Below are 15,075 nucleotides of genomic sequence, written 5' to 3'. Positions count from 1 at the left end.
AAAGTTGGGGTTGAAAAGATAAGTAAATCTATAATGTCAGTTTGAAAAACAATTTGGTTATGAAAAAAGAAAGAGACAGCAGCAAAGAAGAGATGGATGGCAGGCAGATTGACAGGCAGCCTAAATGATGGGCAGCCTTTCCTTGTGTCCACTTCTTTGGCCATTTTCTTACCTACAGTAATTTGAAAATTACAACACTGCTGTACTCTTCCAAATCTATTGTGAAATCAGTAATTGGATCGATGATGGAAGAAGGAGCATATGTTGTGTATACAGCATCAAGGCTAAAACTCTTATGTTAAGTGCTATCTATCCCATATCTACAGCCTTTTATGGCATTCACTTTCCAGTCTATGCACAAGGAATTGCAGAACTACAACTAAAGCTGAAAAACAGGTGGAAGGTTATGACCAAAATGTTATTTAGCTGTGAGAGTGGCAGTCTCCAAGTTCATCTGACATGGTAGAAGGCATTTGTAGCATCTGATACCATTTTCTTAGCCAGGAACATAGCAGAATCTGCAAGGCCCAGAAAGATTGTACTGCTTCAACAGTAAGAGGTGCTCTGCTGAAATAGTGTTATGGTTATAGTTAGTTTTTTGAAGTGTTTTCCTCTCTTGACTTTACACTACACTTCACTGACAGAATTCAGTTTCTACTGGTCATCCTTTGAGCAGCTATTTGTAGCTGTGCTTATTTTATGCAAAAGAAATTTAGAATCAACATCGTATTTTTACCCTCAAATGCATGATATCCTCATGCTTCAGCTTTATTGTTTCTGAACCTTTCATAAGACATTTACTTTCACGTTTAGTCTTAGTGTGTGATATACATTGTGCATTGATCAAAAGTCCCTTCTGAAATCAGTGGAAGTTCCACCACTTTCCTCTGTGGGAGTAATGTTGATGTAATGATCAGCTTTTTTTTCTGCTTACACAGACACTTCCTAAAGCATACCAGAGGTCATTGCCATGAGAATGTGTGGTGGGTTGACCCTGGCTGGATGCTAGGTGCCCACCAAAGCTGCTCTATCACTCCCCTCCCCAGCTGGGCAGGGGAGAGAAAATATAACGAAAGGCTCATGGGTCAAGATAAGGACAGGGAGAGATCATTCACCAATTACCGTCACGGGCAAAATAGATTCAGCTTGGAGAAATTAGTTTAATTTATTACCAATGCTATCAGAGTAAGGTAATGAGAAAATAAAAGCTAAATCTTAAAAAACCTTCCCTCCACCCCTCCCTTCTTCCTGGGCTCAACTTCACTCCCGAGTTCTCTATCTACTCCCCTACCAAGCGGTGCAGGGGGACGGGGAATGGAGGTGGTTCTCAGTTCTTTCTGCCGCTCCTTCCTCCTCAGGGGGAGGACTCCTCACACTCTTCCCCTGCTCCAGCGTGGGGTCGCTTCCACAGGAGACGGTCCTCCACAGACTTCATCATGAGTTCTTCCCATGGGCTACAATTCTTCATGAACTGCTCCAGCGTGGGCCCCTTCCATAGGGTGCAGTCCTTCAGGAACAGACTGCTCCAGCATGGCTCCCCCACAGGGTCACAAGCCCTACCAGCAAACCTGCTCCAGCATGGGCTCCTCTGTTTCTGTGGGTCCACAGGTCCTGCCAGGAGCCTGCTCCAGCACGGACTTCCCACAGGGTCACAGCCTCCTTCAGGCGTATCCACCTGCTCCGGTGTGGGGTCCTCCATGGGCTGCAGGGGGATTTCTGCTCCAGTGCCTGGAGTACCTCCTCCCCCTCCTTCTTCACCGACCTCGGTGTCTGCAGAGTTGTTCCTCTCACATATTCTCACTCCTATCCCCAGCTGCAATTGCACGGGTTTGGGGTTTTTTTCCCCCTTTCTTAAATATGTTGTCACAGAGGCTCTGTCGCCGTCGCTGATGGGTTCGGACTTGGCCAGTGGCGGGTCCGTCTTGGAGCCGGCTGGCATTGGCTCTATCAGACACAGGGGAAGCTTCCAGCAGCTTCTCACAGAAGCCACCCCTGTAGCCCCCCCGCTACCAAAACCTTGCCACACAAACCCAGTACAGAAGGGATGAGGTAGTCCTTTTTTTCTTTAACGTGCACTGTTCTTTAACAGGAGCATACAGGGAGGAAGAGTGGGATTTTGGTGTCCAGGGCACACCACTGAAGCTCTTGCTTTGTTTATTTCAGTACAAGTGCTTTCTGAAAACTCCTTGTGGTATTAGGAAATAAGAAAGATGATAAAATAATACTACATTTTATACTGAAGGATTCACAGACTATGTTTGGGGCAGGGGGAAGGACTACAAATTGATGGTAATAGGATTTTAAAATACGGTTTCACAGAGAATTATTCACATTTCATTAGCTTGTTTGAATTCTTTGAAAAAGTTTATAAAAGAGTATTTGAAAGAGGAAGGAGATACAGTTTGCTTAGCTCTATTAAAGGCTTTTGACCAAGTGTTTGATAAGAGTAATGGAAATAGGAAAATACAGAGCAAGTGCACAGGGTTTTATAACAGATGAAAGGCTGATTTAGAGGAAAGAAATACAGTCATAGGGAATGGCTGTTCCTTTGGGAGTAGAAAAAGCTAAGGCTGAGCTCTTTTAAGGCCTGGTGTAGGATCTGTCAATTAGAATTCTTTGTAATGATAGCACACAATGATAGGACGTGATTCAGATTCCCAAGTAACCTCCCTAGCTGCTAAGAATTAAGGAAGATTGAGAGAAACTCATGTAAGAACAAGGTACATTGGAGCATGGGCTAGATAAATGAATGGTGAAGTGGACTGAAAATTGTCTTAAGTGGCAGGCTCAAAGGGTTGTGATCAGCAGCCCAAAGTGCAGCTGGAGGCCAGTCACTAGTGGAGTACCCCCCGGGGCTGATCCTGGAGGCAGTACTGTTTAATCTCTCCGTCAATGACCTGGTTGATGGGACGGAGTTGACTCTCAGCCAGTTTGCAAATGGCACAAAACTGGAGTCCCGGCTGATACACCAGAGGGTCACGCTGCCATGCAGAGGCATCTCAACAGGCTGGAGAAATGGGTGAAGAGGAACCTTGTGAAGTTCAAGAATAGGAAATGCAGAGTCCAGCCCCCGGAGAGGAATAATCCCATGCACCAGTACACATGCAGGGCCAACTGGCTGGAGAGCAACTTTTCAAAAAAGGATGTGAAGGTCCTGGTGGATGCAAATCGATCATGAGCCAGCCGTGTGCCCTTGTGGCAAGGAAGTCCCACTGCGTCCCGCACTGCGTGAGGAAGAGTGTTGCCAGCAGGCTGAGGGAGGATCCTTCCCCTCTGCACAGCACTGGTGAGGCCATGTGTGGAATGCTGTGTCCAGATATGGGCTCCCCAGTACAAGAGAGACATGGAGCAACTGGACTGAGTCCAGTGCAGGGGCATGAAATCATTAAGAACTGGAGTATGCGTCTTATGAGGTGAGGCTGAAAGAGCTGGGACTGTTCAGCCTGGAGATGAGAAGGCTCGGAAGGAGCTCATCAGTGCGTTTAAATACCTGATAGGGAGAGTAAAGAAGATGAGTGAAGATGAGCAAAGACGAGGAAAGACTCATTGGAGTAGTATCCAGTGAAATGACAGGAGGCAACGTGCGCAAATTGAAATGCAGAAAATTCCATTTAAAGCTAAGAAGAAAAAAAATGTTTTTACTGTGGGATTGGTCAAAAATTGGGACAGGTCACTTAGAGACATTGTGGCATCTCCATTCTTGGAGATATTCAAAACCCAAGTGGACGTGGCCCAGAGCAATGTACACTAGTTGACCCAGCTTTGAGCAGGGGAGTTGGACTTGCTGATCTATGGGGTACCTTCCAACCTCAACCATTCTGTGATTTTGTGATATTGGGAACTGTGTGTTGAATGTGGAGAAGAAAAAGGGAGAACTCTCAAATTTCTCACCAACGGTGATGTATTCTCAAAGAAAATAGGTGGTTGTAAAAATAATTGTGGGTGATTCAATTAAGGTTTCTCTCTAGCATAAGGTAGTGCTGATAACAAAAGCAAAAGCAACAATAACAGCAACCCCCCAAATCACAGCCCCTTGCAAGAGAAAGGTGGCACTCAAATATAAATGGATGGTCTTCTGCCAATTCCAAAGCCAATTTCAGTTAGAAAAATAAACATGTACTTTGAAGTTTTGAAAGCAGTGCTGCAAATAGGACAAATAATAGTATCTTCGAAGTCTTTGTTGTCAATAAGAAGGAATAAAAGCTGTGGGGGGAAATAAACACTGATGATTGAAGGAATCGGAGAATGTCTCGATTTGAGAATCAAAGTGAGGATTATAACTTTCACTAGAAATTTCTACTTAGAAATATAACAAGGAAGACAGTGTCAGGAAACTCCTTTTAGATATTAACTCTAACAACTGAACTTGGGTGTTCATTCTCTGCTCAATAGACACAGAGCAAATCAGCTTCTAGGTATGGCTTTCAGATTATGTTAACATGAAGAGATTACTAAGATTCATAAAGTACTGGACATTTAGATAGTTAATAAGAATATCTCAGTTGTAGTAAGAAATGTGATCTTTTGAAAGCAAGATAAGTGCTTATATTTCAGGGCAGATATAAAAAAGTTTGTATTTCAGAGATTTAGAAGATACATTCTATTGGGAGTTTTTCACATATTTCTCTTATGCAGTTGGTATGTATATCAGTGTGTAAAATAGATTTCTGGGTCTACTAGATCACCGGTCTTTTTGGGAAGAATTTGCGGTGTTTCTGAGTGTCTCCAAAATGCTCTGCAATGGCTGAGAGTGGAATAGCAGATAATTTCCTGCTATTTACCTAAAGGACCAACTTGAATGCAATGAATGCACAAACTTATCTTTGAGGGGTCCATAAAGAGTTCCTAATCTGTAAAGCTGTGGAGAGGCTGTGGAAAACAAGAAAACTGAAATAATAGGATACCTGCCAGGTTCTGTCAGATCCCCCAGACTTAAAGAAATACTAGTCAGTGACAGAAAAAATGGCCCCATGAAAGGATACTGCACAGACAGAGCTTTGATACCACAGTGTGTTAGAAATCAAAATACTTAAGAGGCATCATTATGAAATCGATTTTACAGACAAAACAAAAATCTCCAAGGCTATCAGACACAATCAGATATTGGAAAAAAAGCCCAAAGGTATTTGTCTTCATTTATACATCTTCTGTGTTTGCTTCTCCATGCATATTCCTCATACTAGCTTCAGGGAATAAGATACCGAAGTGTTGAGTTAGAGTAATACCTCATTGACAAAATATGCAGTACCCTGTGATGTGGTATTGAAAGGGTCCCAGGAAAATACAGTCATTACAAAAAATACACAAAGAAATAATTTTCAGAGATATTTTCATAGAAAGTCAATAAATTCTGTTCAGAATTAAAATAGGTGAAAAGGCAGGACAGCTCACAAGAATAAGTTTGGAACAGTTCACGTGCAGGAATTAGGGTAAAAACATTAAAGTGTATGTTCTAATTATAAGCAATTTTTTCATCAATAAGTTTTGGTATAAAGAGAAACAATAACAGAAAGATATAGTTATACGATTCAGAGGAAAACAGGATACACAGAGAGAAGTAATAATTTGCAGCAGTGACATGTGAAACTCCTTGAGATTTTTAATAAATATTGAAAACCCTATAATTACATTAAATAAACAGATAAAGTATAGAATTAGAGTGAGGTGCAGTTATTTCTTTTCTTTAGGTGCACAGGGATATTGCTACCTCATATTGCCATCAGTGAACAGCAAGTTATGAGAAGAATTTGCCAGTTCTTTTTCATGTTTTATGGTTGCATTGCAGCAGAAAAGACATTCCTAAGATTTTGGTAGGAGATTAAAATATATGTTACTTCTGATAGCACTACCTGAGACTGTCATTTGGAGAATGAGAACCAAAGACAGAGTGGAGATGTAAACAGAATAAACCTGTTAATGCCATTAAGAGGCACACTGATTTATTTACAAAAAGTAAAATCAAAAGACAAAAATACACAATTCATTTCTGTTTATTTTGAAACACATGAAAACAACATATGCATTGCCCGAAGGAAACAAGTCTATGGAGTAATGTCTTCCTGGCATATAGCATTGAAAGGATTAGAAAAGAACAAGAATTGATGACATTTTATTTTCTCATTTTAAACTTTTTCCCGTAATCAAGAGTAACTTTAATGCCTTGTGTCAAATAATTATTTTTTAGAAAAAGGAACTCTTTTCAAGATCTAAAAGTAATCTAAATCAGAACAAAGTGCTATTGCAGTGTTATAATCTCCTAACCCCCTGTATCTGGCGGACAGCAGGATGATTGTTTTTTTAATACCAGTGAGTTTATTGCTAGCTTCGTGTCTCAGTTTTTCCTTGAAGTGAATTTTTTCTTACAGTAAATATAAAATTTCTTCATAGTGAAATTTAGTCTATAATTTTTTATTCAAAACTAATGTTTTTTTTAACAATACTGAGTACACTTAAATCATGAAATTCACTCAATTTTTTTTAACATCAGTACAGGGAAATTTTGTCTTATGTATTGTTTTGCTACATTTATGATTATCTCTATAGGTACATTACAGAACCAGACATAAAAGTGTTACCTTAAACCCTGCACCCAACAAGAAGAAAATCACATTCATTCATCATCTTTGACCTCACTTGCATTCTGCCTGCTAGCTCAGTGTCAGAAAGAGTTTTGGTATCGGTAACAATTACTTTATTTTTCCAAGAAACAGAATCTGCCACAAAAGTATTTCCCTAAATGTGGACCAGATTAAAGTAGATTTTAAAAATTACAAGATCTGAGTTTTAAGACTGTTTTGCTCATAGAGTAGTGACAAACTGGATGTCCGATTCTTTTTAATGGTGAGAGCTAGACACAATACTGGTACCATGTCCCAGCTTTCCAGTGATATACATTTTGTTTTCAGCCTTGGCACGTTGCCTACTAATGGACCATAAAATCACAATAATATGATTTGTAACAGAATCTGCTGTTCTTTTAAATGTATTTATCAATGCAATAAGGAAAACCTACACAAAACTATTAAAAAAACCCACAGTTGTCAAAAGGCAACCAGTTCTCCATCCTGCTCAAGAAGTGATGCTTCTAATTCCAAGTTTGATGCTTATTTCCCTGTTTATCTTGGTTTAGTCATTGGCTTCTAGGCATGATGGTTTTTCTTCTCCTCTGTTTCTTTGGGGAAAGGTATGATGAAGATATTCCTACGTTGTCATCTGAAGATGATGTAGGGTATGGCTCTTCCTGGCTATCAAGGTGGGTCCCCAAAGAAGAGACAATCTTTGGGATCACATGACATTTCCCTGTTCAGGGCTTTGTGAATCAATACCAGAATCTCAACATAGACATTTCTGGCCATAGAAGCAGTGTATTTTGTGGTGATCTCACCACTCAGGAGACGGGCATCAGCATTGTCTATGAGCTGCAGAATTTTGTTTGCATTAAGGCAGAGGGAGTTGCCAGCTTGAGAATGCTAAATGTTTTAAGTCTGCTGCAGTGCTATTATTGCTGTTATTCTTACTATTGCTCCTGTTGCTACTACTGCTACTACTGCTAGCATGATCCAAGAGAAGTGATCACTGCCCTCAGGTTTGTGTTCGTCAGTGAAAAGTCAAATTTTGCTGTAAAAAAGAATAAAATATTTTCTAGACAACTTCAGATAACAATATTTAAAATACCCGCTACCTTAGAAAAGCAGAATAGAACATTACACTTACTAGATTCTGCATAATTTTCTCCTTGCCAGAAAATTTAGTTTATCACATACACACCATCTTGAATTAAACCCACTATTTTCTGAATATTACTGCTCTCACTTACATATTAGACATTCTTTCATCATTTTAGTTCTGTTTCTGTAGTATATTTTATCCTTTCTAGATCTATGTTTAGTCTTCTAATGTGTCAAAACTAATCATTATTAGAGAAGTCTGATGAATGCTTTCTGCTTCTCTTTAAAAAAGTACTGGAATAGATGGTTGAACTTCCTAAGTATTGGCTTGCCTCATAAGGGCTTGAAAACATGTCAAAATGAGAAAAAAAAAAGTTGTTATTGTACTGATTAAGATCAATATTTAATATTGATGATGCTAAAGCATAGACATTCATTCTAATCCTAAACTAGATGAAGATTTTTGTTCCAGATCATGAAAACATGCAAAATTATTCCATTTTTTTGTAAAATCCTTCACCCTTTTAAAATAGTTCAGGCTGTCTCTGGGTTAAATTATTCACTCAGCTTTCATAATAATAACTGTTTAACTATACCAGTCTAACTTAAATAAAAAAAAAAAGTAAAACAAAACAAAACCAAACAAAACCACAGAAGACTGTTGATGTCAGGACTGTTATTCTTTATTTTCATAAAGCCCATGGGAATTTTGTTAATATGAAAAGGAAGTCTCAGACAGCAGTAGCTGTATTAAAAAGCTTACTTCTTAAAGTTTGCCCACAGAAATTAATGGAAGTGAAGATTCAAGACTTCAGCCTGGCTGTTGATAGGGACTTCTGTAAGTTCACAGAGGACTTGCTGGTGGAGGGGCTGAAAATGAAATTGATTCACTTTACAGATATTTAGTATTCTGGCAGAAGAACTTTATTCCGGGAGAAGTCTCAAGCATAAGAAAGCAAGTCCCTAACGTAGGTGAATCAGAGCAATGTTTCTGCTTCAGTTATCCCTTAAAACAGTGAGCATTCACTTTGAAAAATCTACTCTTGAGCCATAATGCTAATAGGACACAGAATGGATCTGGCTGTTTTATAATGCATGGGCCTGTAATATATGCCAGCACTGATTATCTTAAAACTGGAAATCAGCCAAACTGCTGCAAGAAATTTGTCTAATTAACAAAAATATGCTACTAAAAGGCCCAGTTATTGGAGTGGTTTGGAGATTGCAGGTGAGTTGTACACCTGAAAAAGACTGGAGTTTATTTTATAATAAAACAGCAAAAACAAACCTAAAAAAAAAAAAGTTTGTAAGGTCCCTCTTAATTCATTCTCATTCTCTCCCCCATTATAAACTATGCTATCATGTTGCACACACATCTATGTAGTATACACAATCTGACAAAATTCAAGACTGTTTTGGTAAGCAGTGTTAATACTTCCCCTATTAGCATTTTGTAGTGAGTAGGCTGTCAATATGGAAATTTGCCTGCAAATGTCAACGATCCCATGAGGTAACTGCTTTCAGAAAGATACTAATAATTCCTTGTGCATTAAGAACTCTTTTGAACTGGTAAGGTATTTATGGATTCTTTGTACCGCAAAGTAGCTGCAGAACAAATAAAGGTAAACTCTCTGAATCTCCATGAAATCTCTGGAAAATAATGCAAATTTAACAGACTAGAGTAAAACCACACTGGGTAGTAGTGACAGGCATAGAAGAGGACACATCAAGACGGGGCAAAGAGGTCTGATACACTGTACTGAAACAAAAGTATTTACCATTTTTTTGCCAGATGTTGGACTAAAAAGTTTGATTTTCCTCCCCCAGTAACTATTCCAAACATGCCAGACCTACAGAACAGTTTTCTATCTCTGGTACCCTCTGTGCTGTGCTCTTCCTGCTTTTTTGCTCGCTTCCTCTTACATGTATTATGCCCCTTTATAGCTTTGAAGATGGCCCTGCTTTGAGCTGGAGACTGGACCAGTGACCTCCAGAAGTCCCTTCCAACTAAGATTTTTCAGTGATCCTATGATTATCTGATAATCACAACTTCTTTTGCCTTCTGGCAAAAACTTATTCGGGATTTCTCTAGTATTAAAATCTTCCATTCCTTCACTATAGTTAATGAATCCACTCCCAAATGGATTTATTCATCTTTAACCTTTTACTGCGATCTCTGCCTTCTGTCTCCTTTCTATGCTTTGTGTGCTCTCTCTTTGTCTGCATTGTGTCCTTCCTTTAATTTATACCACTTTCTAGTTCACATATCTCACAAACTATGTGCGAGAACCTCCTTAACAAAGCCTGAACAACAAAGCTCCTTTGAGTCATAGATCATCTCTAGATCATCTATTGCTAGATATCATGTTCTGTAATTGTAATTACAGAATTTTTGTAATTGGATTATCTGATGACATTGACAGAGGAAGTTATCTAAATGAGTTTGTAAGGTGTATTTCAGTTAGCAATAAGAAATATTCAATCTCTGCTGCTTGTGCTGTTCTGCACAATCTCATGACCTACCTCCAGGGAAGGATCAAACATCTTTTTTTGTTAATACTCATACTGCAGAGGGTCTCCTGGAGAGAAGATTGCTTCCTTCAGTAATAAGAGTAAAGGTAGACAAATGGTCCCTTTCTCCCAACTCCTTAGTGAGCAGCCAGGTGTCATTCTTCCTCACCTTCACTTCATATATTCCCAGCATTTTAGCAGTCCTCAAAGTTTTCCACTAAAAGTGTTTTCTAGATAGCAATGGAAAGCCTCAGTCTCGCATGAACACAATTGAGATAGCCTACTTCAGTCCCTTAGTTCACCTGTTATAAAGATATTCATAGTTTTGGGATAAAACTGAAAATACCAACAGTCAAGGAAAATTTCAGCAAGAAAATGGAATTTGCAAGTCTATAAATGTCTTCTGAGTGTGTTCTTATAACTTCTAATGCTAACATTAATTGGGAATAGAGGTTCCTGCGTTATCTAAGTCAAGTCTTCCTTTTCTGTTGACTTTTTTGATCTCCTGTCTATTCCCATTTTATGGGGATAATTGACTAAGTTCCAAAAGTGGATTAAAATCATCAGGTGAACATAGACATATCAGTTAAAAAGAGAATGTGAAAAATCTGAAGAGAACTTCTAAACCCCAGGCTCTGACTAGTATTCCAGGTGAAAACAGAGAAGGGTAAATCTCTCACTTTGTCAAAAGAAACTTCAATATTCTCAAATATTCTTTCATTGGGAGGCTATATTACTGGTGGCTTTGAATGCAAATATGTGCCTAATCAATGTTTTTCAAAGTTCTAGGCAGAGGCCGTTAAAGGTGTGACAAATCTAAGGCATTTTACAAATGACCCTTCTTGACAGAAACTTGATGTGGATTAATTAACATCAAAATAACCAAGGCAAATGAGGTTTAGACTACTAATGTTTCTCTTTTTTTTTTAATTTCTCACGAGCACACACAGGGACATGCACTTCTAAAATGTCAATTTGTAAGACCCCATTCTTCCATCTTGTTGGAAAAGACTTTGCTATCTTCTATTGCTAGTTTCATTTAATTGGTGAAAGTAAAATGAAGTTTGTCACCTAACTGATACTTATAGACTTCAGAAGGTGTATTCTAGCTAATTATAAAAAGTTTTAATGTATAATTCTTTCAACAAAATAAAATTTTCTTAGTCCTTAGTAGTAAAGAACAAGGGAATTATGGATTTAAAAAAACTGGGGTTTTTTACCATTCTATTATGGAAAGCATATACTTATTGAAAAGATTCTATTTACTGTGCTTTTTCAGATTGAGCTCTCACACAAGTATAGATCACAGCCTAAGATACCGTTATTTAAACATTGTTTTTTTACTGGTATGTCACTGCTAAAGCAGGGCTCATTAACTACTTTATGTAATAGCATATTAACTTCTGAGGAAGCTGAACTCAAGCTTGGGAAAGGTTTATATGTGCCTATGCATTCATATTTTCTTATTATTTTGGTATTTTATTTCCTAAACTCTTTAAGGGACTAGAAAAAAGAAAAAGTTTTTAATATTTTTGTATTAGATTTTATTCAATACTGTGATGACACTTTCACATTCATTACAAAGCAATTGATCATTTCTTAGCATACAGTGTGACAGTATACAATAACTCCAACAGCTTTCTCCCACTTTAGTTCCAGAGTAACTTTCATTTTTATTGACATGATATAACAGTGACTTAAGACTCATACTATACTTTCCACACTTTCTTTTTTCTGGTTATTTTTCAAAACAGTTAATGAAGCACAGCAAACAACATCTTTTAGTATCTCGCTACCTAAATTTCTGCAGCTGTATCTAGTTCTCATCCAGTTACTGTGTTAAGAAACCATGTTCAAATTGAGGATGTCACAGAATATTGAATATTTCAAAAGGCTTAATACCCCCTTGTGTATTTTGCAGACAATCCTGGGCTAGTGAGCCAAGTTCCAGTTGGTGTTAGAATCCTGGACGTCAATGACAACCCTCCAGAACTCGCCAGAGAGTATGATGTAGTTGTCTGTGAGAATGCAAAGCCTGGTCAGGTAACTCTCACAGTTATCTTTCTCGCAGTGAGAAAGAAGAATTACTTTATTTGTTAATGCCACATAGGTAAGAAGTTTGATTTGGGGAACACATGTCATAATTCTTTCTGATTTCATTTTTGTATTTCACATTTGATTCAACTTTTTGACTGTATTAGGCTGAAAGGAGAAGATTTGGGAATTTGTTCAATATATTTTTCTTGTTACTGCAAAAAAATATCCAGACTATCTTCAGTAAAGACAGGCAAAACTTTAATCTTGTCAGATAAGTGATGGAATTTGACAAGTCACTGTCCTGAACAAAATGGATGAATCAGATTTAGCATTTCTTATCTAAGTGCCACGTCGTAGCAAGGTTTCAAATACAGCTCAATGAAATGGCTGGTTAACATGACTGCCATTCTCACTTTTTGCATGTTGATTGCCCTTGTCTGTGCAGGGTCATTATGGAAAACAGGTTGAAAGGGTTTTTCTGTGAGCATGGGGAGGGTCAGAACTGAGACTGAATAGCAGAATCACATTCCAGCTGCTGCTCCTGTGATCGATTCACTTCATTGCAGTCCATGGTTTGACAGTTTTGCCAAGTGCCTTTGGTTTTTTGCTTAGATGGAGCTTTTACCAAGCACTCTATGCTGGTTTTGCATTATCATACAGGTTGTAAGTTGCAATTGTGAGTTCATATCTTTCCTGAGGAATATATTACTAGTAATAACAGTTTTCTCATCAAATCTTTAAAAGCAGCATGCATAAATGCATAGTGGCATATTTCCAGTTTTGACATTCGAGACTATAAAAATACTGTACTTCATCAGACTATAGGCTGACCAAAGTTATCTTGACTCTTAACAGTGGCCAAAAGCTAACACCTAAAGAGCAGTATAAGAACACAGCAAGCATGTGTGATACTTACCCCAAGTACTTCCCTGGTCTCAGATCATTTGCAGATCATTTCCTCACCCAAGTGTGGTTTCTGTGTTTATAATAGTCCTTTAATAACCATCTCATATGAATCTGTTTAGCTTTTCCTACAACAAACAAACTTTTGATATCTGCTCCCTCATGCAGTGAGGAATTTTACAGTTTAATCGCATGTTTCAGGAAGACCTACCACCTTTTTTTTTTTTTTTTTTTTTTAATCTTCCCATGCTGTCTTCAATCGATATTTAACAGTTCTTGGGTTGGAAGAAAGAGAGAGCACACAGTTGATCCCTATTTATTATCTCTGTGCCGTTCATAAATCTCTAGCACATTGCCCCTCAGCCGTCACTTGTCCAGACTGAAGAGTCCTACTTAACTTGGACAAGCCATGATAAAGCCCTTCTAGACTTGTGATCATTCATCTTGTCCTCCTCTAAACTTTCTCCAATTCCTCTCTATTCACCTTGAGACAGGGAATGAAGATTCAAGATGCAGTATGCAGTGGTGTATAATTCTTGTCATAGTTTATGCTTCATAGTATGTGATGATCTCTGCTTTGTTTTCTGTTCCCTTCCTAGCAATTTCTAACAGTGTCTTTGCTTTTTAAACAGTAGTAGGCATTGAATGCAAAAAACTTCCTGCCGTAACACCAATATCATTAGAAGTAATGGTCAGCTCAGAGATCATTGTCATGTATGTGAAGTTAAGACCTTATGTCTATGTATAATGAATTTCACCTGGTTTTGTATTGCCTGGCTACTGGTCTTTAGTGTCAGCCCTTCCTCTTTTCTTTCTTGGAACAACCCAGTATCATAAGTAGATTTGGTGGGCTGATTAATCATACTCTTTATAAGACTTTTATTGTTACACTGACCAACAAGTGGCCCAGCATAAATCTGTGTGGAACAGGAAATTTCTGTGACTGCCTTTCCCTGTGGAACAGACCATTTATAGAAGAGATGCCGTTTCCTGTCTTTGGGGCAGTTACTTGTGCAAGGACTTCCCCTCTTATCTCATGACTGCGTAGTTTTCTTCAGTGGTCTTATTAAGACACCTCACTCAAAGCCTTTGAAAATCTAAGTAGGTCTGTCTATCATCAACTAAATATCTCTTATTAGCATGCTTATTAAAGTAAAAATAATGTTCTGAAAACCTCAAATAAAGCCAAATATAAAAGAATTAGAACTTGTAAAAGACTAATTTAAAAAAAAAAGATAAAATCTCTTAAGCATTAATTGCAATTACTTTCAACATATTCTGATATTTTTAAGTTATGTAATTTAACAATAATTGTTAAATAATTGATATAATTAATAATAAGCTAAAGCATATAGTGAAGTTAGCTCGGAAACGCTGTTTGCCGGGGGTCGTGTTGGTGGTGAGTAGCTGATGTTTCTTATTCGCAAAGTTTTAACTCTCTTATAGTAGCTTTGTGTGGTTGGTCTAATTTTCAAACAGAAATTTATGAGAGGTATTTAAAGAATAAAATACTTTTTACTAGAACAGCATTTGCTCCTGATTTGTGTAAGCATTATATTTCTCTCTGAGCTACTGTTGCAAGCGTGAATGACTCCTGACCTCTGTAGCGCTGCAGTTTAACGCCCAAGGTGAATGCTACCATGAAGGACTCTACAAGCAGTAGTTTAATATGAATGGCTGAATCAGCATGCTGTTGTATTCTTAAACTAACAGGACTCCATTACATACACAACATGCACTAATTTTTATTTGCGCTGCCAACAAAGCTTCAGAAAAGATTGTGATACCATTGCACTGTACAAAAAAAACAAACCAAAACAAAACACAAAAGTACATGGCTCTTACTCAGAAGATCTTACTGTCTAGTTTAAGAAAGAAAATGACAGCGTTCAACAACTGTTGAGGGACAAATAAAGAAGGATTACAGAACAAAACAAGTGTTCCATATGCTAAAAAG

At 38.0% G+C, this 15,075-nt stretch overlaps 1 protein-coding gene across 2 annotated transcripts in view; it reads left to right on the top strand.

Annotated features, from left to right (window-relative positions):
* CDH18 (cadherin 18) overlaps positions 1 to 15,075 on the top strand; it is a gene marked incomplete at both ends in the record, with an annotated part of 175,715 nt that overhangs the window by 141,204 nt on the left and 19,436 nt on the right. For both annotated transcript variants that reach the window (XM_082335404.1, XM_082335403.1), the window contains one exon: positions 12,100 to 12,221. In XM_082335404.1, the coding sequence (XP_082191530.1) occupies positions 12,100 to 12,221 (122 nt within the window). The remainder of the gene's footprint in view (positions 1 to 12,099; positions 12,222 to 15,075) is intronic.

Source organism: Platalea leucorodia, assembly GCF_965183815.1.
Source record: "Platalea leucorodia genome assembly, chromosome: 1".
Lineage (NCBI taxonomy): Eukaryota > Metazoa > Chordata > Aves > Pelecaniformes > Threskiornithidae > Platalea > Platalea leucorodia.
This window is presented reverse-complemented; position numbering and strand designations above follow the sequence as displayed.